The sequence below is a fragment of the Saccharomyces eubayanus genome, chromosome XV, assembly GCF_001298625.1.
Source record: "Saccharomyces eubayanus strain FM1318 chromosome XV, whole genome shotgun sequence".
In the NCBI taxonomy this organism is placed as follows: domain Eukaryota; kingdom Fungi; phylum Ascomycota; class Saccharomycetes; order Saccharomycetales; family Saccharomycetaceae; genus Saccharomyces; species Saccharomyces eubayanus.
In genome coordinates, this window is record NC_030974.1 from 609,854 (window position 1) to 636,011 (window position 26,158).

At 40.2% G+C, this 26,158-nt stretch overlaps 10 protein-coding genes across 10 annotated transcripts; 4 read left to right on the forward strand and 6 right to left on the reverse strand.

Annotated features, from left to right (window-relative positions):
- Positions 1-373: 373 nt before the first annotated feature.
- On the forward strand, positions 374-931 carry REC104 (Rec104p; the record flags this gene model as incomplete). Its single annotated transcript, XM_018365680.1, has 1 exon — positions 374-931. The coding sequence occupies one exon, from the start codon at positions 374-376 to the stop codon at positions 929-931; it is 558 nt and encodes a 185-aa protein (XP_018221935.1).
- Positions 932-1,245: 314 nt separating this feature from the next.
- Positions 1,246-4,815, reverse strand: KEL1 (Kel1p; the record flags this gene model as incomplete). The annotated part of the gene is made up of 1 exon (XM_018365681.1): positions 1,246-4,815. One exon carries the CDS (start codon positions 4,813-4,815, stop codon positions 1,246-1,248), a length of 3,570 nt encoding a protein of 1,189 aa, XP_018221936.1.
- A 328-nt stretch (positions 4,816-5,143) lies between these two features.
- Positions 5,144-6,703, forward strand: TDA11 (Tda11p; the record flags this gene model as incomplete). Its single annotated transcript, XM_018365682.1, has 1 exon — positions 5,144-6,703. One exon carries the CDS (start codon positions 5,144-5,146, stop codon positions 6,701-6,703), a length of 1,560 nt encoding a protein of 519 aa, XP_018221937.1.
- A 140-nt stretch (positions 6,704-6,843) lies between these two features.
- On the reverse strand, positions 6,844-7,692 carry PEX18 (Pex18p; the record flags this gene model as incomplete). Its single annotated transcript, XM_018365683.1, has 1 exon — positions 6,844-7,692. One exon carries the CDS (start codon positions 7,690-7,692, stop codon positions 6,844-6,846), a length of 849 nt encoding a protein of 282 aa, XP_018221938.1.
- Positions 7,693-7,978: 286 nt separating this feature from the next.
- Positions 7,979-9,856, reverse strand: YAP1801 (Yap1801p; the record flags this gene model as incomplete). Its single annotated transcript, XM_018365684.1, has 1 exon — positions 7,979-9,856. The coding sequence occupies one exon, from the start codon at positions 9,854-9,856 to the stop codon at positions 7,979-7,981; it is 1,878 nt and encodes a 625-aa protein (XP_018221939.1).
- A 730-nt stretch (positions 9,857-10,586) lies between these two features.
- On the forward strand, positions 10,587-10,976 carry MPC2 (mitochondrial pyruvate carrier; the record flags this gene model as incomplete). The annotated part of the gene is made up of 1 exon (XM_018365685.1): positions 10,587-10,976. The coding sequence occupies one exon, from the start codon at positions 10,587-10,589 to the stop codon at positions 10,974-10,976; it is 390 nt and encodes a 129-aa protein (XP_018221940.1).
- Positions 10,977-11,231: 255 nt separating this feature from the next.
- Positions 11,232-11,984, forward strand: SOL3 (6-phosphogluconolactonase SOL3; the record flags this gene model as incomplete). Its single annotated transcript, XM_018365686.1, has 1 exon — positions 11,232-11,984. One exon carries the CDS (start codon positions 11,232-11,234, stop codon positions 11,982-11,984), a length of 753 nt encoding a protein of 250 aa, XP_018221941.1.
- A 138-nt stretch (positions 11,985-12,122) lies between these two features.
- Positions 12,123-16,655, reverse strand: DNA2 (bifunctional ATP-dependent DNA helicase/ssDNA endodeoxyribonuclease DNA2; the record flags this gene model as incomplete). The annotated part of the gene is made up of 1 exon (XM_018365687.1): positions 12,123-16,655. One exon carries the CDS (start codon positions 16,653-16,655, stop codon positions 12,123-12,125), a length of 4,533 nt encoding a protein of 1,510 aa, XP_018221942.1.
- Positions 16,656-17,432: 777 nt separating this feature from the next.
- On the reverse strand, positions 17,433-18,602 carry DI49_2568 (uncharacterized protein; the record flags this gene model as incomplete). The annotated part of the gene is made up of 1 exon (XM_018365688.1): positions 17,433-18,602. One exon carries the CDS (start codon positions 18,600-18,602, stop codon positions 17,433-17,435), a length of 1,170 nt encoding a protein of 389 aa, XP_018221943.1.
- A 247-nt stretch (positions 18,603-18,849) lies between these two features.
- PRP8 (U4/U6-U5 snRNP complex subunit PRP8) lies at positions 18,850-26,103 on the reverse strand (the record flags this gene model as incomplete). Its single annotated transcript, XM_018365689.1, has 1 exon — positions 18,850-26,103. One exon carries the CDS (start codon positions 26,101-26,103, stop codon positions 18,850-18,852), a length of 7,254 nt encoding a protein of 2,417 aa, XP_018221944.1.
- Between the last annotated feature and the right edge of the window lie 55 nt (positions 26,104-26,158).

A 26,158-nucleotide genomic window follows, 5' to 3' on the forward strand; every position in this document is an offset into this window, starting at 1 on the left:
TAAGACTTGACTAACATTGAACTCAGGAAAGAAAAATAGCACAGTCTTGAGGTAGTTTATAATACATGGTGACCTGATACTAATCCAATAAAGAAGAAAAATTTTGGTCTTATGTAGTCAATCGAGGTTGACCAACGATATACAAAAATAGTCCTCCAGCCGTGTAATGCAGGCCAGGTTCTTACGAAGATCTAATAAACATTTATCCGTATATAGTTTTTTTGTTAAATTTGTGCTGTTCAGTCGTATCTTCTTTCAACTTCACCGCACTATATTCGGCGGCTAATTTTTGATATACTAAACATAGCCTACCAATGGCATAACAATGCAAATAAACTAAATTAAAAGATATATAGGTGTCGATCAGAGAGACATGTCTACGAACAAGGAAGAAGAACATCAGATTGTTTGCACACAGGACTTTCTTCGACAATATTACGTATCTGAAAGTGTAAGTATTCAGTTTGGATTAAACAACAAGACTATTCGAACGATAAATGAAGAAGAATTTAATAATGCAGCAATGTGCATCATGACACGTACGAACTATCCTGAATCAACTTTAAAACGGTCAGCTTCAACTTACCTTTTGAACAGTTATCACAAGAAGCCAGCGACTCTATCTCTTCCTTTTGTCTTTGGCGACACTATAAACCTCTCAGAAGCCATGGAGGATAACAACGAAAATAATCTACTGTACAGCGACACATTATACGGCGACGACTCATTGACACAAAGAGGTGACCAGGTGGTGTATAAAATAGATACACAAGAAGAAGATTTTAGCTTTACATTGTTACAAAGTGAGGCCAATGAAACGAGGCCCCTGTCTTCGTCTAGCACCCCACAAATACTGCAGTCCGATTATTCTGTCGTAATGCAAGAGGGACAGACATCAAATGGAAGCATATTTCAGTTTAGCAGTCCCTGATTTGACTCCGGACTTTATTGAGAAAGAAGCCGTGTTATATTCCTTCCCACACTTATGTATATATACTCATTACGCTTTTCTTCAAAAGTACAAGTTAATATAATAATAATTATTATTATTATTATTACTATTATTATTATTATTATTTTTATTATTATTGTTATTATTATTATTATTATTATTATCAATGTTTACTGTTATTAATATTACTACTATTAACGTTTGTTGTATTATTATTATTATTACTACTATTAATGTTTATTGTTATTATTACACAGGAGAATAAAATCCATTGGTTATATTGTTTCTTTTCCTTAAAGCAAATTACTGCCATCGTTCTCGTTAACGTCATTAGTACCGTTTTCTAAATTGAGTAACCTCTTCTTCAGCTCAAGTACTTCACTCTTCAAGTTATCTCTTTCTTGATTTGTGATGAAAAGCTCGGCCTTCAAATCATTTATCTTGATGTTAAATTGATTCTCCCTGATATTGTTATTGTTACTGGCATCGTTAGAACCCTCGTTGGTACTTTCGAAACCATCCTCAGAATTTCGATTACCATGGCCGTGCTTGAATTTCAACTCATCCAATTCGTCAATTAATTTCTTGTTCAAGCTTTTATACTTTTCTAATTCTCTTTGTGAGACTACTAAAGCCTTACTTGCATTATTAACCGAGCTAATGCTTTCTCTATAATCGTTTTGTATCTTTTTGATTTCATTTTCCTTCACCAATACATCTTGGCTCAGTGAGCTGTGCTCCATCTTTAAAGCATGATATTCAGAGGATAGCTTTTCTTTCGATACGGTCAGCTCTTGACTTTTTTCTAACAGATCATCCAACCTGTTTGTTAGTTTGCTAATTACTACACGATGATGACGATTTTGATCACTGTAGGGTTCGCCCTCATTCTTTATAGATTTTTCACCGTTTTCCTCTTGGTTAGACGATACGGATAACAATGAAGAAGATGATGAAAGGAATGAAGAGTTAACTTTGTTCTCTTTCCAATGATTAATTAATAAAGCTAGTTGCGAAGAATAACTTGTAACCTGTTTAATAATATCTTCATTATGTTGCTTACTCTCATTTTTCAGACGTTCATTTTCTCTCCTCAAATTTTCGTATTCTATCTGTAATTTTTCTAGCTTCTCCTTGTGATTCGGTTCTAGTTCCAGCAATTTGATTCTTTCATTTTGAAATTGAAGAATTTCATTTAGATTTTCCATGTCTAAAAATTTGCTATTTATCAAAGCTTCCAACTCATTAACTTTGTCTTCCAAAGAATGGTTATCTGCCTCCAATAGTTCACACTTCGATTGTAGTCTAACGGAATCCAGCTCATCTATTTCTTTAGACACCCCAGTGCTATTTTGAGATTTTAGTCGCCATAGCTCCGTTTCCAATTCCTTTATGTGAGTCCCGGCTTCCAGTGCCTTTTCATGTGTTATATTGTTCAAAGTTTGTAATTCAGATCTTAATCTTTCAAATAGCGCTCTATCGACAACTTCAGGCGCATTTTCTTTACTCTCAGGAATTTTTGTTGCCTCTATAGAATTTTTCGATTTTTCAATTTTAACATTAGAGGAAGCCTCAGTAATTAGGGCCACTACGTCTCTTTTTCTACTTGTCTCGATGTCATGATGGTCAGTCTCGATATCACGGTTAGCAGCTTCGCTATCGTATTCGACATTATCGCTTTTCTTTATCATGATATCCACGGGTTCAGATAATTTATCGATCTTAGTATCATTTTTCGATAATTCCAAAGATTCATTGTAATGATTTATTTTAAACTGATCTTTTGATGGCGAACTAGCCATTTGGGCTACACCAATTTCATCATCGTCATCCGCAACAACATTAGCTGCGTCTTCTGTCTTTCCCGTCACTAACGCCCGCAGATTGTTTCCATTTATCTGTTGCTCGGAAGGTAGCGTAGAATCTATTAGACTAGCATTATCAGCATGAATTTCTGTCTCTTCTGTATAACTATTCTGAAGCGTTTTAGTATTGCTGCTTAACAGTGTCTCTACTACTGGGGAAGAGCTGGTTTTAATTTGTGTTGAAGGAGTGAGGTTATTTCGATAGTTTGAAGATATAGTTCGCTGATGTCCATTTGTCGGTTCAATGGGCTCAGATATGTCAGGCGTTTTCTCGATAATCGGTGTCTCAAAGGGTTTACTCGAGGTTGTTTTCATGACGGGTGTTTGCGAGTTCTCTGGAGGAACGTACGGAGTCAAAATGTTTGCTTCCCCAATTGGATGATATTCAGAGTTTACCTGAGGCCTTTGACTCTGAGACTCCGCAGAAATACCTCGATTGTGTATTCCTCTATTAACGTCATCGGTATCTAAAGGAGTTCTCATTGCAGGCGATGGAGCGGAGGATGACTGTGCAGCTGAACTTACCATATTTAAATTTCTATTTTGATGAGATGTTGGGGTCACCGGCGTTGTCAATTCGAGACTATTATTTCTGTTGACGGTGGTCTCGTTTAAAACATCCATTACGCCCGGGCAAAGGTCTTTTATGCGTGTCAGGTCTAGGGTGTAAATAATCGTGCCTCTTTGCATATCAAAATCGGAAGTATGTAAATCGGATTCTTCGGCCCTAGCATAGTCAAATTTATCGCCTCCCATAATCAACACCTTATCGTTTTTCAAAAGCGTCAATGAATGACCGGAGCGACCTTGCGGAATTCCAGCAGCATATGTAGGTAATTTAAACCATTTATGGGTTTTCAAATTTAAAAAATAAACGGAGTTTAAATAGGCATCATGCTCATCTTTCCCACCCACCACACACATCAGGTCATTGTAAACTACAGTAGCATGTTCTTGGACAGGAGGAGGCTTTTCACCGCTCGTCTCAATCGTAGACCAGTCATTCTTTGCTGGGTCGTACATAAATACATCGTTTATTAAACCTTCCAATGTGTCACCACCAAATACCCATAGTTTCGAATCATATGATATCATCGTGAAATTCGTCATAGGCGGTGGAGTAAAGGTCTTGGGTTTCAAGAAATCCCAATGTGAATCGGGCCTTCTAAAAGAAGACAAATCATAAACTGCGAGGTCATTGAAATAAGTATCGTCAAACTGGCCACCAAATACGTATAGTTTTGTCTTCATTTGGGTTGTTGCAATAATAGAAATCTTATGACCATACCTTCCCAAAGGACGTGGTCCGACCGGGGCTGGGACTGTCCATTTATAGGAATTGACATTTAAAAGGTATATATCGTCATCCATTAGACCTTCCCTGTTGACTTTATGCGTGTCACCACCAAACACAACAAAAGCATTACCACACAAGACGGCGGCATGACCTACTCTTGGTGGCGGTGTGGTCTCACTTATGTCTATCGTAGTAGTTGAAAACTTGGTGGCATCGTCAAAGGCCGATAGTATCCATGTATCGCCATACACAGATTGATCGTGAAGTCCCCCGATAACATATATTTGGTTTTTGTCTGTAGCGTATGCAGAAGCAACATGCCTGTAACGTGGAAATGGAGAGTTCTGAAGTTTGATCCTGTTCCACACGGTATATTCTTTCTGCATTGAAGCTTGCTTATAAAGAGTGGTAGATGGTCCTGATACGTTACGTTGTTGCGGTGGAGCTGCAGTCGGTTGGATCCTTGATTCTCCTTGCTGCTTTCTGGCAAACATAGGGGGCGAACTTGTCTTATTGGCGTTAGGATGATTTCCTTGTGAGAATTGACGTCCTTTTTGAGGCGTTTCCTGCTTAGTGAAAAACTTCTCACTCGGAGGAGTTGACAGCGAAGCTTCTCTAGATTGGTCAGAGTTGGATGCATCAGAAGGTGTCTTCCCATGCTTTTTATGAGCAAACTTCTTGGCGAAGCTGAATCCGGCCATGTTTGAATGATTTATTAAGTGCAAATTGTAGCAAAAGGGCTCTCCTTTTTTCTAAAAAATTATTGAAGATTTGTCAATAAGTGTAAATATCACCAAGTAAACAAAACAGGTACTTTGTAGAGCGAGCCTAGTGCTTTCCTATGCCTCTATTGTTTCATATAGAAAGGAATGCTTGTTTTTAGTTTATTATCAACAACCGCGTCGCCAAGAGCCCAGAAGACGTGCCGCGTGATTCAAAAGGTGATGAAGGGTTCAAGTTGCAAAGTTCAACATCATAAAAGTGAATTCAAAAGCAGATAGCAGCTGGATTTGCTTCAATTATCCCCGCATGAACCTTCCCGTAAGTGAAAACATCTCTTTGGGCACTAACATGAATAAGTTTGACGAGTTTATTGAGTCCAACGAGAAAGATTTAGAGACGGATACCAGTACACGAAGCAGCATAGCTTCCATGTCTCCCGTGGTGAAACCTGGACCGAAAATCCATCCTGCTGGCCACAATGGATATAAGCCAGAACATCATCGTACATCCAGTGCTGGAAGTATGCATTCACAAAGGCTAATGACGCCTACTAGATTAAATGAACAAGATCATCCCCTACAAACCAAGCCGGGTGCCAGAAGGGTCGTAACCCGTCATTCCTCTGTATCTATGCCAAATGCCATCGGTAAGAGGAGATCTCTCATTCAACCTATGGTTGTACCGACTACGCCAGAATCTCAAAGTAATATATCTTTTGGAAATCCATTGACCTATTCTGATGGCTCCCATGGAATTCCGGTAGAATCCACCACTTTACTTTCTAGTGAACAAGCAATGGGAGGTAGTCTCCGGCATTCTCGAAATGGTAGCTCACAATCTGTTAATAGTTTGGCAACTCCCAGCATGCCCACAATTGGTGTCGATGTGAGTGCGCTTTTACAAGCTCTCGCTACAAAAGAGTTAGAACTTTTAGAATGTAAACAAAAGGTTGAAGATCTGAAGAAGCAAACCCAGTATGAAGAACAAACCTATTCCCGTCGTGCGCGTGAACTACAGGAACTGAAACAGCAAGTCTCTAAACATTTGGACCCGTCCCAAAACACACCAGTGAAAGACCGTAACTTTTCACCAGCACTCCAAAATATACCTATGGAATCTCGGTTTGAAAATGGTGGCAACGGAAGCTTTACAAATTCTGCAAGGCCTCGACAAGACAAAATATCTCCGAATGCGAAACAGTCAGGATCCGTGTCCCCACAAGGCGTTCAGGACACGCACCCAGGAAGTAGCTCAGCAGATCTTTCTAAACAGTCTCTCTGGAGTAAACCATTGGCTTTATTCAACCAGTTTGATCAGATCATTCAGCATGAAATTGAGAGAACCCTTAACTGGGACGAAAAAAGTCCAGGTCCGCCAGAGCCACAGCAACCGCCATCGACTGGCAACCACGATTCCACAGTACGACATCACATTAGTGAACCTTCAGAGACTGATCAAGAACCTTCCTCACAAGGCTCTGTCTCCAGATCGCTATGGAGCTTTGTCAGCGACGTCAAGGCAGGTTTGTTGGGGATAGAGGAAGAAAATGATAGTGATGTTACTAACGATAACAGAAATGGCCTTGTAAATAAGAGCGGTAGACAGTATGCACAAAAGCAGTGTATACCTAAAGTATCAGACTGGTCACAACCAGAAGAAAGTGGTGATGACTCTAGTCTAGGTATGAAAAAATTCAAGACGATAGATAAGTTCAAGACAGCTGACGATGACCGTGAACATCGAGCACAAGCAAGGAAAAGAAAAACGGGCACTAACAAACTACAATTTGTTGGGGACAATTACACCAATGACACGAGGGAAGGTAGTCCCTCTACACAAAATCCGGTCGAAATGGCAAATCTTTGACTTTTGTTTCTTTGATGCTATTTTTTCTGTTTACATTTTTTTACGAATTTTGTAAAAACAGTATGTATGTACTATAGCGCATGTTTCTTATCAAAAATACATAAAACATAGAAGTGAGATGGCGCTGTTCATATAAACCATTACGCAATTCTGTCTTCAACATCATGGAATTCGAAGCCAGCCCAACTTTCAGTACCCTCAAAACAAAAACCTACATGTTTTCGACAATCTTTTTTTGTACCTTCATCTTTTTTCAAAATCACAGAGCCATCACTAATATTACCCATTAGTCCAACAAATTTTGAACTTGCTAGTCTTTCTTTTAGGTTATCATCCGTGCTATTGCTATCACAAAAATCCACTATATCGGAAGCCAAGCCTTTCATGGCAGCTTCTTCCTTTTCCAACCCCGCGTTTGGACTTATTTCGCCTGTATTGGATTCTTCGTGTAAATCGTTACCTTCTAGTTTCAAGAACTCTGCGTTGATTAAAGAGTCAAAACAACTATTTATAGGAAGTTCCAGGTTCCTTGCCTTCGGTAATTGATGATCTGTCGTGGAAAACGAAGCCATGTCCATAGTATGGCGTGAAAACCCTAAAGATGGCGCTGCCTGAGGCGTGCGTATTTCTGTACTTAAGTTGAGATTATTTAATTCGTTTCGCAGAGGGATTTCCATTTGGCTAGTGTAACTACGTTTGAAATCCGTAGCCCAGGAAGTTCCTCTACAGTCTATTTTTGGCGCTGAGAATTTCTGGTTTGGATCCTCTGTAGTCCTAGAAAACGCATCCCTGTAAGACGGCGAATGATCAAATGTGTTTGAATACCGGAAAAATCTCTGCTCAACGTTATTTGTACAGGTCGCTGATGGACCTTGAATACTCTTGGTTCTGTTGGACGAAGACGCATTCTCAAAGCCTGACGACGCGCCCTTTTCCGCTCTATTAACAAACGTGTGCACTGCGTTGGTTTGGCATTGACCAGTGTTCATTGTTTGCAGTTGCTTTGCTTCCTCAGAGAGTTACGTTGTATGAAGAGGCCTTAATTATACGTTCTGTTCCTTTATATGCATGTCTTTTCGGGAATAATATTATTAACTCCAATCTGCGCGGCGCTACCAGCCACGCCGTTTCTTGTGGGGAAAACTAGACTGCAAGCGATGATTATAGCTAAAAATCGATGACAAAACGGCTTTAAAAAAGTAGAATTACATAGCTCTTCTTGCGAATATTTCATGCTCTCTGGAGATGTACTTACATACATATATATAGTGGATATCACATATCAATTAGATTAAAGTTGCTGCTCGTGTACTGGTTTCGCAACCCTTGTTGTGGTTGCTGCAGCTGCTGTTGCTGTGAGGGGTAGAATGGAACAGTCTGCGGTTGGACAATACCCGCATTATTTAGAATAGGATTGACAGTGGAGTTTACGGGTGCAAAATAGCCCTGCTGCTGTTGTGGTTGTTGTAGCGGTTGTTGTAGCGGTTGCTGGGTGTATTGAGGCAAAGATTCCGCATTATCAAAACGTTGTAATACGTTCATAGACCCCTGCATGCTCGTCGGAGTCGTCATAACGTTGTTTATTGCGTGCGGAGGTATTTTCTGTTGTTGTTGTTGTTGTTGCTGCTGCTGCTGCTGCTGCTGGATGTGTTGGGTCTGGTTTTGGAAGGGATTACTTATTACTTGTTGCTGTAGTGGTAGATCAGTGTTTTGCGAAAACAGATTTGGCAAAGTAGGTTCCTGTGTAGAGTTTCCCACTGCGACGGTCGCAGTGTTGTGTAGTGCAAATGGGTTGTTCGAACCAGTTTGTGCTTTAACGACTTGTTGATTGGGACCAGAGGTCGTGCCTTGCGAAACAGAATACCCTCCAAATCCTGCACCCGTGAATGTGGGGGTCAGGTGGTTATTGATAGAATAATAGCCTGTTTGCTGTGCGCTTACACCAGATTCTTGTGCCGGAGTCGCGTTCATAATGGGTTGAGTCATTACATACTGTGTAGCGTTGAGAGTTACAGGTTCTGTGCGGGCAGCTTGTGGCTGTGGTTGCGTTTGAACTAAAAACGGATTGTTGACGGTTTGTTGGACTTGATTAGCTCCCGCCATTTGCATCTTAGCATGCATGGAGGGGTCTGTCCCGAATGGGTTGTATGGTTGGGCTGTCGTCGCTGTGGTGACGGCAGGAGATATCGCTACCTGTTCATTCTTCAACTGTGCCTCCAATATCCTCTTTTGTTCGCGAATTTGTTCCAGCCTTGCCTGCGCAATTGACTTGGGCGCCGCTGAGCCAATACTGCCTTCAGAATTGTCGATCGGTACAAAAGTGTTGTGGGTTTTATCGTCCTCGATTAGGTGCTCTTCTAGGGATCTAACCAGCTTCGTAGTGATGTGTTTGATAACGGGAATTTTCAAGCCCGCACTCTTACCGCTCTTCAAGTACCTCACCACATGTTCGGTCAAGTCAACAAACGTCTTGTATAAATCTAAAGTCCTTTCTGCGTTATGATGAGACAGTTCGAAAAAGGACTCTAATAGCGTTATTATACCTTCGTTAAGGGCATTGTAGAGAGCCAACAGGTCCTGGATCAGCAGCTTGAACCCGCATATGATCAATTCGCTATTCAAATCAAAGTGCGTGTACTTGTTTTTGATCAAGGCCTGGATTTGCGCCTCCAACGACTCCACATGATCTAGCGCAACGTCAATACATTGTTGCTTGTTTTTGGAGTTGCCGTAGTTGCTGCCATTCAACTTCAKCGTCCGGTAGCCGTCTCTCACGTAGTCCTTTTTAATTTTACTAAACTCTCTACATCTGACCTTCAGATAGCTATCGTAACGGTCAAGCGCCCTCATATCTGCAGACGCACTGCCATTAGAGCCACGGAGATTATGAATGTCGAAGAATTCCAGCCTCCTGGAGTAGTACCGCAACGCAACGTCTTTATCACCCTCCCTCATCATCAGGTGCACCACTATCAAAGTCTTGTAAACAATGGTCCATGCGGTGTCATTAATTCGGGAATCCAAAGCCTTCACGATCTCGTGAAAGTCCTCTTCGCTGCCCGTCCCCAACAAGATCGGGTCCAAATACTTCTGTTTGGGCGCGGCCGACTTGATCTTGGTAGCACCCTTCACCAATCTGAAATATGTCGTCATCTCGAGCTCAATCGAAATTATATTATCTTATTACTTGCGAAATGAGCAGTCCTTTGTAAGTATGAGCCAAGTTTTCTCCTTCCTCCCCCACCAAAGAAAAACTGGGGTATACTGGTATGTGCAATCTCTGCGTGCTCGATCCTAACCACCAATGACTGCCACCAACCACTATATCCCTGATGCAATCTAACGCATTCACTATACTAAAAAGCCTGAATACCCAGTATCGAATTCAGGCCCCTATGTTACCCACTCCGTGAAAAGTGACGGTACCGAAGCCGCTCCCTTCGAGAGGAATGTCACCACCTGCCCATACTAAAGAGACCGGACCTGACGCCTCAGGGTTCCCTCGCTTTTCCGCCAGGGCGTGACTTGTTTTGCAGGACCAGGCTGTGTCACACCGGCTACTAGCAAAGGGGGCTGCGTTGTTTCTCACGAATTACTCATTTGTTTCGTACGCTATCCTGTTGCATGCGTGACTAGGATGAAAAAAAAAAAAAAGGAAAAAAAGAAAAGCGTTGAGTATATAAGAATGAAAAAGTCAGTTCTCGAGGAAAACAACAAATTTGGCTAGAAAAACACATAGCTGGCATCACTGACTGCAATAGGAAACTAAAATAGACGGCAAATCACTAGTTCATTCGAAAGAACGTATTGTCAAGAGTTATCACTATTCAGAGAGTTAAACACACAAGAAAGAAAATCTAGTCACACAAACAAGCAAAGAAAAATGTCTACATCCTCGGTACGTTTTGCATTCAGGCGGTTCTGGCAGAGCGAGACAGGCCCTAAGACGGTCCATTTCTGGGCTCCCACTTTGAAATGGGGGTTGGTTTTCGCTGGGTTCAGCGATATGAAGAGGCCCGTGGAGAAAATTTCCGGTGCTCAAAACTTGTCGCTGCTCTCCACTGCGATGATTTGGACCCGTTGGTCGTTCGTCATCAAGCCCAGGAATATCTTGTTGGCCTCCGTCAACTCGTTTCTTTGCCTAACGGCCGGCTACCAATTGAGTAGAATCGCCAACTACAGGATACGGAACGGTGATTCCATATCGCAGTTATTCAGCTACATCCTCAGGGGTGCCGACGAAAGCACAAAGGAAATTACTACAGGCAGATAAACGCCACACACTACAACTCGAGTCTTTGCATAGGCAAAGATATGTACGTATGCATATATATCCGGATTGTATAATATTCTTAGAACAGTAAAGTATATTTTCTGTGCGCGCGGTGTTTTAATCAGTTAGTAGTTCTCGTGCTACTTGGTTTTTTTCCACTTTTATTCCCGACAATGACAATATATAAAGAAGAATGGTCTCGAAGGATGGCAAGAGGCAGAATACCGGCAATTGACTCGGCCAATCCGGTTTTCAATGGTTGCAGTGCGTGTGTTCTCAGAAAGGACTGCTTTAACCCATCAATTGGGGGAGTTCATTGTCAGGAAGCAAGACGAAGCGTTGCTAAAGAATCCATACTTTAAAGTCTCCATTAGCGGTGGCTCTTTGATCAATGCTCTGTACGACTGCCTGGTGGCCGACAAAACGCTAGCTCCTAAGGTAGAATGGACCAAATGGCAGGTGTACTTCTCCGATGAGAGAATCGTGCCCTTAACGCACAATGATAGTAACTATGGTACATTCAAGAAAGACGTGCTAGACAAATTGCCCTCGGCTGTTCAAGTCAGTGTCCACCATATGGACGATTCATTGCCCTTGGATGGTGACGCTCAATCTAACAACAAAATCGCTGCAGAGTACGAACAGATCTTGCCCGAGTCCCTCGACTTGGTTCTATTGGGCTGTGGTCCCGATGGACACACCTGCTCTTTGTTCCCGGGTGAAAAACACCAGTATTTGCTAAGGGAAACTACCAAGAGAGTTGCTTGGTGTCACGATTCCCCTAAGCCTCCAAGTGACAGAATCACTTTCACCTTGCCCGTGCTCAAGGAGGCCGGGGCCTTATGTTTTGTGGCGGAAGGCAGCTCCAAGCAAGATATAATGCACGACATTTTTGATTTGAAAAACGAACAATTACCGACAGTATTAATTAATAAACTGTACGGCGGAAAAACGTCTTGGTTTGTCAATGACGAAGCTTTTGCAAAAGTCCAAACGCAAACTTTTTAGGCACACTTGTGCCTCATGCGCGGCAGCAAATATGGAAATTAAAATGCTAATTTTAAGTGCTATATACCAACTTTTATAAACTGATATTTAAATGCATGCTTTGACGGCTTATGTTGAGGAAAAGCTTTTCACGTCTTATTAACTCTCATACTCCTGTAAAATTTCCTTTATGATAGGTTTGTCGCTAACGAGTTTGGATTGAGACGTGATAGCCTTGGCACCCGTTCTTTTCTTGAAGCCTTTATATGCCATCTCACTGTTCACCAATCTCTCAGGGAACTTGTACTTATATGGCCCATCCTTGCACATTGTATAAATCCAATTGCGTTCCTCTAACAAGTTCACAAACGATTTTATTTCGGGAACGGAACCAATTGTACTTTTTGAGCCGATGATGATCAGTTTGGATTTGGCTCTCGTCATGGCAACATTGACTCTTCTTAGTTCTCTTAGTAATGACCCCCCGTTCAATTGAGAGTTTCTTCTGACCATGGAAATAATAATACATTTCTTATCACGACCTTGAAACTGATCGGCGGTCAGGATCTCTAGCCCTTTGTAAGCATCCTTATTGAATTTCTTTTTCAGTAACCTCAACTGCGCTCTGTATAACGTCATTACGCCAATATCTTCACATGGCACACCGCTCAACATCATTCCTTCTACACATTGCAAGGTCAATTCTGCTTCCCCTACATTTGTTATGTTATCCTTTTCGCTTTGCTCCATAATGTCGGGGCATCTGTCATAATTTAAAAATATGACCTTTCTGTTGGGTTCTAGTATATCTTCAAGCCAGTTCTTAGACTCAATCGATTCACTTCTATATTGTGACAATGCACCTTTAATTGGTAATTCCAGAGACTGTACAAATACTTCGTTATTCCCACACTTTAATTTATTTTCATAAATTAAAAAGTTAGACAAGGTAACAATATCGCCACACATACGGTACTGATAAGTGAGCTCCACAACACTCTCTGGATGCTTCTCGCAGAAGGTCTTGAATAGCGAGTCTTCCAAACCGCCTAACCTAGCCGCATCATTTTTAACTAATGGTGGTAATTGGTAATGGTCTCCAACCATAATGAACTTACATCCATATCGTAAAGGTCCCAAAGCCACAGGCATCGATATTTGACTTGCTTCGTCCAAGATCACATAGTCAAAGTCTTTTTCATGCAGTGTAAATAGAACATCGCTTATGCCCAAACACGTGGTAGCGACGACGGAAGCGGAGTTTATTTTAGCTAGATAATCACTGTAACTCTTCACTGACTCATAGTTTGGCACATACTTCTGGGTATCAGAGTGAACTCTTTGTTTCAATCCCAATCTCATTATGTTAATGCTAGTATTATTCAGTTTCATCAAGATATTATCCACTGCAGAATGAGTATATGATGTCAAAAGTACACTTTTCCCTTTGGAGACTAGAATCTTAATAATTTCTGCAATGACAGTGGTTTTACCTGTACCTGGCATTCCTAATATCAATGCATAGTCTTCGGCTCTCATTATTTTATCTATGGCTAGTTTTTGATCCACGTTTAAAGCTATATCCGCCGGTAAGTCATATGGTATTACAGGGTCATCATTTACACCTCTAAATATTGGTGCCCGATTATCAACGAGAAGAGTTCGTAGAGTCTCGTTACCTCCATCAGATCTCTTTGTTTTACGGGTTAATTTACTACGTTCGTCAATGATATCCAAACCAGGTGAAACAGCTGGGAGAAATAAACTCAAAAGATTGAAGCGTGCTAGAGACAAACTTTGTTGAATGTCGTTTTTATCGATCCTATAAGTAACTAGATTTTGAGTGGCGACAAGATTAGAAAGATCTAAATCAGAGTCAACTACACTTTTAATGGTAGTAACTCCTCTCTCTTTATCTAAGAGTCGGTTGTTTAATAATTTCCGCTTAACGGATATTCCAATGTTGTCTGGATTTATAAACTGTACACGACCTTGGCATAGACAAAAGTGGCCTTCCTCATCACTAATAATTACAAAGTCATTTACTGTGATTTGCGAAGATAACATGGATTGTGTGTCGTTATCTTTACCGTGTCTTTGGAAGCAATATAAATACGTGCCTTCCTTTTCTTCATGATCAATCATCTCTAACACAACTAAATTAGACAGACACCTCCCACTTCTAGATTCTCTCGTAAACCCGTCCAATAAAAAAAGCTCTTTATTGATGCACGTTATGCTTGATTCTTCCTTCGTTATGAGATCGTTATATTTTGTAAAGAAATCCTTATAAATGGTGAGGTTTGGCAACAAGTGCTCCGTTAAAGTATCGAATTCTCCTTCAATCAGGCCGCTTTCTTCTGAGGTTCCATTTTCCAGTAATTTATTCAGTACCATACACGATTCTTTCATAAAGCATGTGTCACAAGATGAATCTCGTAATAAAGGTGGTAATTCAAACTTTGATGGAGCTTGACCATAAACTTCCTGAAGTTGATGCTTGAAGCTCATGCTCATTCTGTTTCGGGACATCAGAATATGCTTGATAGAGTGCAAAATAGATGGATATTTTGTCATGTTTTGGTCTCTTGTAAAATAAAGTAGAAAAAAATCTATTGGTATTTCATAACGGTCGTTTAAAAGCAGTGTATATATAAGGCCTTGGACTTCGTATGAAACACTTCTAGATTTACCAGTTTTTACTTCTAAAGGAACGATACACTTTTGATTATTTTCAACGTTAGCTTCTACAGTGGCATCTAAGAACCCTTTAAGGCCGTATATTGGAGACCAAATGTTTTCCTCAATGTCAATTACATTCGATATTGATATCGGCTGTGTTCTTCTGGTCCCTGAGACAGATGTATAGCAGCCATAGTTGTTCTTTGACACATACTTATTGACAAAATGCAGAATATTTTCAGCGTGCTCTTTTATAACTAACTCTTTGACATACTGGATTTCTTCGTTACAAATCATTATTGCAAACGAGTAAGTTTCCAACAGTGAATCTAACTTTTGCACAAGGTATTCCATTGAAATTTTGCTGTGAGAAAGTTTATACGTGATTGAATCTTGTAGTAATTCATGCACGATATTACCCAGAGTCATGACTAGACTTGGTTCTCCACGAGGGTCTTTGAACTGCATTTGTAGAATTGCACGTCTTAAACATCCTACTGAACTTCCAACTGATGTTGCTGAAAATAATATATCAGGATTTAAAACCAGTAGGTTGTCGTTCGCCAATTGAGTTTTAGGATTCTTATCATCAGAAAGAAGTCGTTTGTTTTCAATATTCTTCCCCTCTATTATATGTATTACATCGCCAGCTTCAAACTCTAAATACACYCAAGGATGCCGAACGACAACAGAGCTTAGTTCGCCCTTAGCATCAATGCATTCCAGTATTTTTTGTGTTCCGATTTTTGGCAGCTCTACAGTACGTATACTGGTTACTACCAATCGTACCACCCCCTTTCTTGGTGCACCTGATTTAGCTTTGAGAATATACGTAGATAAATCGGTATCATAATCGACTTTCAAATCGTGAGATACCATTTCCTCGACCTTTTCAATCTCTTGCTCAATGACATTTGGTGCTGTTTGCGTTTCATTTACATTTAACAGTTCTATCAACGAATCGTCTGAAAATTCGTCTGATAAATTCTCCCCGTTTCTTTCGGTTTCTTGAATTTTTAGACATGTGTGATCTGCTTGACTCTTATTGAGTTCGTTGACTTTATTGGCTTCTTTTGTTTCGTTTTCTTCATTTTCTTCACTTTCTTCACTTAGTCGATCGTCTCCGCTGCTTTGATTTGCAATTTGGCTTTCACCAACATCCTTGTATTTCTCAACGTACTTTTGGGTTAAAATATCAATTAAAGAATCATCGCCATCGTTACTATCACCTGTGGTATTTACATTATCCGCTCTTTCGACAATCACCTCTGGTTGTGCAACATCAGGTGCTTTGGTAGGAGAAGAAGGCAAATCGTTGAACTTCGTCATTTTCGGTTTTAAAGTTAAGTCACCCTCTATGTCATCCAGAATGTCATCTATGTTACGAAAAGAACCCCTTGGTGAGATGTTCGTTGGTCTAGATCGTGTTTGATCGTCTGCATTTTCTTGTGTGATTGGATTTTCGTTTACACTGGGTACGTGAATATTTGTAAAATTGAGAACGGTTTTTAAACGATTGGGAACTATAGGAGTCGAAGAGGGATTTTGGGCATCTTCATAGTCATCAGAAAATTCGGCGGCACTCGTTGTTTTGTCCGACATATCTCGCTGTAGAGGCGAATACTTCCATATCACTTCTTCCATAGGGCCGTCTTCATCATGACTGAAGTCGTGATACTTGGTCATATTTGAGACTTCACGTTTGAGTTTAGCTTGCGAACTCGGTAGTGACTTTGTGCTTTTGCTAATCGTTTTGCTTGTTTCTTTGGTCCTTGCTGTATTTCGTACTTGTGAAACAGATATTGATTTTAACACACCAGCATTGGGTATTTTACTGCTCTTCCCATTTAAGTTATTTATAGGAGCAAATGCGTACTTTTTTTTTCTTTTTGTTTGGTTTAACTTTGTTGCTTTTGAATCATTGTGAGGTGGCTCTTTCTCCTCTGCAGTCTTCATAGGCGAAATAGATATACTCGCCGATCTCTTATTCTTCTGTGGCGTTCCTGGCATTTTTCACTGAGTCTCCTATGCTGGCTTGCACAAAATCTGTGCTTGCTCAAATAATTTTCTCGTTGCTTTGTTGCGACGGCGGTGTGTGGAACTGTGTAGTTTGCCTTCCAAAATATAGTTTCGGTTATTTGTATTTACTGGATCAGCTTGAGTATGTACAATTCTTTCTGCCGCACGGAAGTGCTTAATTGCCCGAAATGAAAACAAAGGCATATTATCATTCTATAAGAAAAGAAAGAGCAAAAGGACCTGTTGCTAGGCTTTCTGACCTACAATGTTGGGCCATCTCACTATTAGTTGAGAGAATAATGACAATTTAAAGACTATTTTTAATATAATATATGTTACCTATATAGCACAAAGGAAAATAAGCACGCGACTTTAATTATCGCGTCACATATCTTGGCAATCCTGGCTCTCACCAGTTCGATTTTAAAGTCGTGAGTTATTCGGTTTGCTTGTGGTACTTCATGCCCTTCTCATCGACAAAGACATAAACACATCGAAGTGGAATAAAGGTTGCTAGTTTTTTAATATTGGCTGCGACAGTGACTTCTCGCTTGTTCCTGCAGTAAATATCAGTATTAAAGGCTTAGGCATTCTTGTCAGCGATCTGCGCGACTTTTGTCTTGTAAAACCTTTCTTCCATAATGAGATAATTTTGCACCATTAAGTGTCTCTTGAATTGCTGAGCTTATTTTAAATTGTTTATGGCAGAGTGGGACGTTTAATTATTTATTTGAAAGGAAAGCCGGTCTTGAACTTATTTTATGAGCATCAGTCGTTTTGTTCTGTTAATAAATCACTGAAAAGTCTACTAACATCGTCAAATATTTCGTCCCTTGTCCTTAATAAACTTCGTCTTACTCGGGGGTCGCTTAATTGCTTCTTAACACTTTTATCATTCATAAGACCAGATAATTTGAAGATCTCTGTTTTCGTTTTGAGCATTAGCGTCCTTACCTCTAATTCAATACTCAAAAGATCATTTTCTGTTACAAATGAGACAGGCCTGTCAAACAAACTGGAATCGCATATAGCAGAGTTTTTTACGACGGAAGTTTGTTTGAGAGAGCGTTTATTGGTATCGTTGATATCTGATATACCTTCTGCTTCTGTTTTTCCCCGATCTTTTTTTCTTTTCGTTCTACGCTCATCAATAGTAGAGTCGGTCTCCTCATTCACGCATTGCAATGTGGTATTTCGCCGGTCGACAATGCTTGTAATAGTTGGTTTCTTCTCAACCGCGACAAGTGAAGCGGTGTGAAAGAAACGAAATTCAGGATCATGATAGAATGAGCTATCAGATTTGATCAATTTTTTTCCGGATTCATCTTCAACGGTGCCTGGAATGGTTTTTTTTTCTAGCTCTGGGAACTTCTCCTCTGTTTCTGCTACGGCCGATTCTTGAAGCTTTTGAGTCGTTTCCGATTGTATTAACTCTGTCCTGATTTCTTGCACACTCCGCTTGAGTTCTGCAATTTCAATAGACTCTTCGAATGCTGTAGCCTGGTCTCCTCTTGACTGACAGGGTTCGCTTAATGAGTTGGGAGGAGCATTGTGGGGCAATTTCTGTCGTGTTGTTACTAGGGATGGCTCCTTTGGTATGTTGAGCCCTAACTCCTTAAAGGTTGTTTCTAAAAACGATTCGTTGACATGAGAAAGACGTTTTATATCACCAAAAGATAGATCCATCCTCAATAAAGAATAGACTGCGTCGTGAACGTGCGCTCTTACTTCTGATACAGGGAAACCTTCGCCAACATCAACATAGGTATCATAATTTCTATTATAGTCATAACCAGATGAAGCTACTAAACCTTCAGTAAACCCGCCATCACGATGGTTTGTCTGTATGGTTAAGTCTCTTTTAGGTATTGCCGCCGACGCATGAAATCCACCCTTGAATGCTTTAGTTCTTAGATTTCTTCCTCCTCTTCTTGCCATGATAGCTGAGGGCAGGCGGAGCACTTACGCTGCCCTTCTTCAACTCATAAACTCATTGTTCATTCTTCCTTTATTGTCTTTAGATTGATTCCGCAAAAGGTATAGTCTCGAATAGCTCCCACGTTACCCAGCCGCAAATGGTTTCATGAGAGATGCAACGAAAAACGCATTAATAACTATACTTACAAATTGATGCTTACGTATATGTCTAAACCCCATAGGTCCAGAAGGCTGGGTAGTGACGCGTTTAGCTAAACACGTCTGCTTGTTCGGCTTCTAATTCTTCATCACCTGCCAGCTCGTTGAACTGTAAAAAGTGCACCGGACGATGCATTTCGTTATAAAATTCCAGAGGTATACCATACTTCAAATTGTATTCGCCTTCTGGATCAAAGGCTGTGCCCATAAATGTGTAATTCCAAACGTTTCTTGATGGAACTATAAAGTTACCCATGATACGGTCAGAAAGTAGTAATTGAGCATGTGTGCTGAAAGTAGGTTCAAACCCTTCGGATAATATATTTGTTACGTCTTTGTTCTCTTCTCCCCATTGATAACCGTCATCAGTTAGGTTGTAAGCACTTAATGAAACAGATCCTGGAGCTGAAAAGATGGAAATATCAATGCAATCTCTTTTTTTGTCTGCAAAAAGTTTAGAATGTGTTGTTACTTCAGACGCTGTCATAAACTTGAGGTCTTCAGTTTGAGTATGAACCCAACCTAGCAATTCCAGGCCCTCTGTATCTGGCAGGGCAGTAATTTCAGGGATGTTGCTTATTTGGACGGAGCCTACGTGACCCAATTGAGGCGCCAAAACAACAGTCTTGATTTCTTTTACCTTCGGATGATCTTTAGCCGCTTTACCGTAAATGAAGGCAGCTACCTGGATTTTCACATCAGATATCTCAATAAATTTCTTTAATAAATTTCTTGGGAGCACATAAACATTCTGCTCTTCTACAAAATCATCGGCTGAGATATAAGTGTTTTTCAGTCTCAAATGTAATAATGTATTGGCGATGGCTGATTTTCTCCACTCGTTCTTCGAGCTAAACGTTTGGTTTTCGTAATCAGCAGAAGCTACTACGACAATTTCCTCACCTTGCGCATTTATGGTCTTAGTCTTCATAACAGTTGATGCACCTACAGTTTCTTCATCATTTTGTTTTTCAGCCCTAGCAGCCTCTAATTCAGCCATTTTTTGTCTCTTGACAGATGGCGCTTTGATATTTTGCCCCAATATGATATCCTTTATTTCAGTTTGGGTTAAGGCAGATATATTGACATTGTATTTTTTACCGTATTCTGTTAAAATTAAATCTCTCATTTGAGACTCGATATTAATCCATTGTTCGTCAGAGAAAGATGGCCATAAATGGTACGATTTGATCGTGATCGTTGGGTCACTGAGTAGAATCATCTTCGCACTTTCTTCATTTGTCTTCAAAGCTCTCAACAGTAACGTAAGTCTAGAAAACGCTGTATACGACGAAATACGCTCCAACCAGTCATCGTAGATATTGAAAAGAACCATTTGAGGCTCCGTAGCTTTCATGACAACATCAGAAAGTTTATCGATTGACATCGCAGCAGAAAATGGCAATCTGAGTTCTGTAGGCCTGATTGCTATGTTAGGAAAATCAAGCATGTGAACTTCTAAGGGATCTAGCATTGCCTTTCTCGTGACTATGATTTGTTTTGGTTGTTCTTCTTTGGGTAGAGACCTTACAAGAGCGCTAACTTCTTCGGCGGTTTTCCATTTTGCCAACTGACTCAGACGCTTTTGACCAGCCCATACAGAAGTATGAATGATTTTCAAAAATAAGTGGCCAGTCTTAGGGTTTAAAGTGAAAATACAACCATTTATTGCCTTCGTAGCAACGTTTCCTTCAAAAGTCTTGTGGACAGTAACTCTATAAACATTAGTGTCATCCACAAAAAGTTTTATATCGTTATTGAACAGTTCTGCATAGTTTGAAGAGTTCAAAAACGGTTCCTGTACACTAGATTGATATATTTGAAGACCTTTTCTGATACGCTCACGAAGAACATACAATGCTGGATTGGCCTTCATAATCGTTCTCATACTATTTTGTACCAGAGGTTTTAATCCGTCAAACCAGTTACCATAAGCGTCGTACATATTGTAGGCCAGATCGATACCAATCATAACACCAGTTGGTGAGGGATACATGCTGACGTTATCCGTTGTATAATCAAGAAATTTTGCTCTCACATAACGAGATATATCGTGGGAATCGTAATCACCATATCTCAATTGCACATCAAACCACATCTTATTGGTAACCACATCCTTGAAGTTATCATTAGTTTCATGTAATAAGGAAGGTTTCGAGACCTCCCATTCATAAACACTATCCATGGTGACATCAGCAGCGGATGAGTTCATTTTGTATGATTTACGGGGATGAACGGTTTCCTTCGATACAGATTCAATTTGTAGAACATCTAACTCCCCGTCAAGAATCTGACAAATATCAAAAACTATACTTTCGTGTATTTTTTGCCACAAATGAGCACGAAATATTTGAATTAAAGATATCTTTAGTGTGGGAATTTTACCGTGAAGGAATATACCAGTCAGATCTAATTGTACTAGGAAACCAACGTAAACGTTTGCTCTATTGATAGTTGGAGACCACCATAGAGTAAACCTACGATTTGGAATTTGACTTAAACCTGTTCTTTGTGCATGAGTTAACTTTTTAAATTGCATGGAATCCTCAAAACCGGAAGCCTTTTCCCAAAACAGACCTTCCCATGAATTAAATCCGGTTCCCTTGAATAGAGTATGTTCCAAAATTGTTTCAATACCGCCAAGCGCTTGGATAACATCGGTTCTATACGCATTCAAATTCCACAACTTACCATCGTGGTGTGAGTTTGTCCACCAAAATGGACTGTTTCTCTCTAGTGAGTACTGCTTAAACTCCCTACGGATTCTATGACCTCTATCATAAGCCAGGGTGTGCCTATCTTTTTGAAATAGTGTACTGATACGCGGTATACCACGATCCCATGATCCTTCTAGTTCTTCAAAAGCCAGTCTTCTATTTTGCTGTATAGCTTCTTGTCTTTTGGTTGCATACTCGGCCCATACCCTCTGAGAGTCTAAAAATTCGTTTTCCCAAGTAGTTATATAACGGAAAATCGTGGGAATCAATTTTTCGTCCTCATGTGTCATACCAGCACGAAAGTGTGTGATTCCAGTATCAGTTTGTTTTGACCAGCTCAAGTCTGATGCAGGAATTAAGATATGGGAAGCACTGATCATACCTAAACCACCCAGCTCCTTTGGTGTGTAAAAAACGGCGGGTGGAAATCTTGTTGGCATTTTTGAGTTTAGACCTAGTTTGACTCTGTTTTGAATTCGTGTCTCTCCTTTTACAAGTATATCTAATAGAGGCTCTGTGGCCACAATAGCTTCCCTGAAGTAAGTGAAAAGAGATATTAAAGAGGTATTCCATTTTGCCGCAACTTTGGTGAAAGTGGTGGAACCGGACGCCATTAATATGCCTCTTATTCTGCTGTCAAATTTATCGATTTCTTCTTGAGATACCTTCAAGTACGCTTTTGCTGTTCTCTGCTTTGTTTTCTCGTCGATTAAATCCCAAACACCTTCATCATTGGAAATTACATCTTCCATCCTTTGTCTTGGTAAAATCCTAACCTCAAAGCCACACATAGAGAATAATAAATTTGGATTATTTTTACTATACACTGAAACAAATGCATTTTCCCATTTTATGGATGTAATTGAAGTAGGCACTCTGCCTTGAACTTCCCAAAACACTGCACGTCCCAAGTTTACATCCTGGCGGATTAGCCTCATGCGTGAGTCCTTAGGCCAGCATTTTCTGTTATTGTATCCAATGCTATTTTCAAAGTTTGGATCTGGGTTTTCCGCTAAATATTCATCTGTCAGTTCATTTCCCTCACTTTCTTCAAAGCGAAAGACCATATAAATGCGATCCAAATATCTGGTATAGAGCCTGATCGGATGTGTCTTTTCTGTTTCTCTGCTTTTGAATTGCATAAAATCATTTGGATTGTTGGCAGGGCCAGCCAAATCAGCAGCCCTTTCTTGGCCCAACAACAAAAGATCAACAACTAGTCCATAATATTGGAATATAAAAGAGGCAAACTGTAATCCGCGTACTAGACCGTATTTGTTAACGTGACTCATATCCTTAAAGTTGATCATAACATTGTTTTTTGCAGTAATGTAGTCAGCAATATTGGGGTCCACAATCAGACGAAGTAATCTATTTAACAAAGTAAAATCAATCTTTTCAGCCATTTCCCCTAACGTGGTCTCGAGCAAAACTGTGGATTGACCTTTAGAGACATCCCAAATGTCAGATAGATTGTTTATGCCTTGAGACCACTTGTATACCAGAAGAGGTGGTATCTCTGAATCACTTGGTTTTATCCAGTTGGGGAAAAGCTTCCTTTGATCGGCTTCGTACCACAAATACTGATCAAGATATGCATCGGTGATTTTTTCCAAGGGATCGACTGCATAAACAGGAGATATATTTTGATAGTTTTCCATCATAGTCAAATCAACAGGCTTAAAAACACGTTGCGTCAACAAGTATTTTTTTATTCTATTCAAAGTATCGTGGGGGTTATCATAAGCTTCCTCTATTAACGCCAGTTCTTCCCTTTCAGATGCATTTAAACGTACTTTTGATGCATAAACGTCCTTTAGATTTTCTAATGCAAGAACCAAAATTTTGGTATCATTTTTGTAAGTTAGAGGTGGAAATGGGATTGGCGAAAAACTCCTCGATTCCAGCCAGTCCACCATAACAGAAAAGATAGCTGTCGCTTCTTTGGGAGTTATATCAGGACCACTTTTCTGTATCTGCTTTTGACGTTCCTGCTCATGCTTGATCCAAAGCCTCGTTAAGCGCCCTAGGTTTTTCTTGACCACAGTCTTTTCTACATGAGCACCGCGCTTTATGCGTTCCCGATTGTAATGAGCTGCAGATACCCATGCATCAGCCTTGGCCTTTATATACCGCTCGATTATCTTTTTGATTGGAGCCGGCATGCCAGGAACATCCCAAGGAATATTAGCTTTCCAACACCTCCAAGCTTCACTTAAGTGTTGTAGAATAGTTCTCGCCTTCTTCTGTCGAATGCTCTCGGGCATCATTTCTAGAATGTCATCCATGACCGAGTTTCTCAACTCAAGATCGTAATATGCATCGAGTCTTTGTTTAGTTGTAGTTTTGACTACTTCATTGGAACGCCCCTCAAATTGGCGGGTGATCAGGTTCCCGATGTACCTTTCGAGTAAGGGTATGGTACCTCTTAAGAAGCTCAGCCACACCCTCCACGCGGGTTGCCAAAACCCACATCCAGGCCCTTTACCCAGATTTTTATTGAATTTGTAGTATATGACGTGTTTCAGATCTTTGCATGCACGAATTTGGTGCATTACTTTATACTTATAGCGGTAAATGCCAGTCAATTGCCCTAGATGGTTGAAAATGTAATGTATACCATCAGCTAATTGGAAAGCATCAACATTTCCTAACCTAAACTGTACGTGTGTATCCACAATCAACTTCATCATTTTCAATAACTCTCGCATCAAATGGAATGAATTTCCAAGTCTTGATTTTTTACGCTCTTTTGTTGTCAAAGTTTTCGTTGGTTTTAAATTGAAATTATAATCGAGATGTAAATAAGTCAGGCCTTTTCTGTGAATTAACAGATTTAGCATATTGTGTCCTTGGCGACATAACTGGAGCCCTGCTTCTACCCAGTCAATCGTTGTTTGTTGAAAATATTTGGTGTTTTTTAGGTTCTTCAATAATTTAACTTTGTTGTGATTTGTAGGCGGTGTGGTGTGTAATTCATTAAGTACGTAATTTTTTAATAATTTTTGATAGGATACCCTAACCTTAACTGGATATTCTTCATCCGGATGCTGTAAAAACCACTTTTTAGCCAAGGCAACATCTTGTGCCCTTACCATCTTCCCTTGAGTCCTGTTAAAAGGGAAAGGCGAATTGTATAATGCAATGGCATCTTTTGTAGTAGGCAAAATAAGCTCTTCTTCCTCAGCCATAATAGGTACGAAACTCTCTGGTAGAGAAAAACTTTCAATCTCTTTTGCGTTTAACTCTTTGCTGAAATTTGATGTCTTGTCACCATGAAGGAGTATTGGATTTAAGGACGGATCAAAAAAGAATGCGGGTGTATTATGGTCCTCATGGTTCTGGATAGTACAGGATACTGGATTGTTGTACCACGGTATTTGCACTGAACGAGGCCTTGAATTATATAAATGAGGAAATGCTACCCTGTATTCGCTTCTTATCGGAACTCTAAATATCACTCTATCTATCAAATTGAATTCATTGTAATCTTCATCTTCCTCTCTTGGATATAATGGTTCAAATTTAGGGCCACCGGGAATTGCATTATTAAGAGCTTTCCCGTTTAGAAAGGATTTCTTATCGAAAAGATAATAGTAGTTTTTATCTGTGATTTCATCTCTTAATGGCGTTGATAGTCTATATAAGTTTGTCATTTCAGGTAGTTTAAAATTCCATTTTTTATAGGATGTACCATTGACTTTGTTACTGTCTTCCTCTAAAGGCCGGGAATCATAGAGCCAATCTTTGACGAATTCATCATCCTGTGAGTCTAATGGAAGATTTATGGGGTCTAAGGGTTCAATGTTTTCTATATGCTGTTCATATGACAAAGGTGGCTCGTCATCATCAAAGGGTGGGAATCTCATTCTTTTGAAGTGAGTTCTATCTCGCTTTTCTCTTCTCATCGCTATCCACATGGCTGACCATTGAGCGGTGTATACAGGCTCTATGACTCTTGGTGTTTCATTCACAAAGGTTATTGCTCCTGAGGTATGGTATAAAACCTTTACTTCTTTGGCTTGCTCCCATGGCTGAGGCATGTTCTCTAATAATTTTAGAATGGCGTGTGGTAAATATTTCAGAGCGCCTAAAAAGGCTTTCTTATCCGTATTGTACATCTTTGAAGCCATGTCACTATGACTGTTAATAATCTTTCTCAAGTGCTCAGGAGGCATTTCGGCCTTGGGAGTATATAAACTGCTTTTGACAGCCTTTTTGGCCGTTTTTTTCTGACGTTTTCTTTCTTTACTAGTAATAGACGACCCCTTCATTATGTTCAATTTCCTTTTCCCGTGTAGCTGGTTCTTAATTGTGGTGGTGTTCTCGAATCCATCGATGTCTGAGGGAGGCGGTGGTGGTGGCGGCAAAGCAGCCTCTAAAGGTGGCTCGATAGGTACTTCAAAGTCACCTGGAGGTGGTGGAGGAGGAGGAGGGGGAGGTGGGAAGAATATACCATCACTATTTGGTGGCTGTATTGAAGAATTGTTTGGTTCTTCAAGTTCATATCCAGGTGGCGGAGGTGGTGGTGGTGGTAAGTCTTCGTGTTCTTCAAAGCCAGGAGGAGGCGGCGGTATTCCACTCATCTTTTTTCTATCTCCTTTAACGCAAAATAAAATGCAGTAAACTGATCACTTCTAT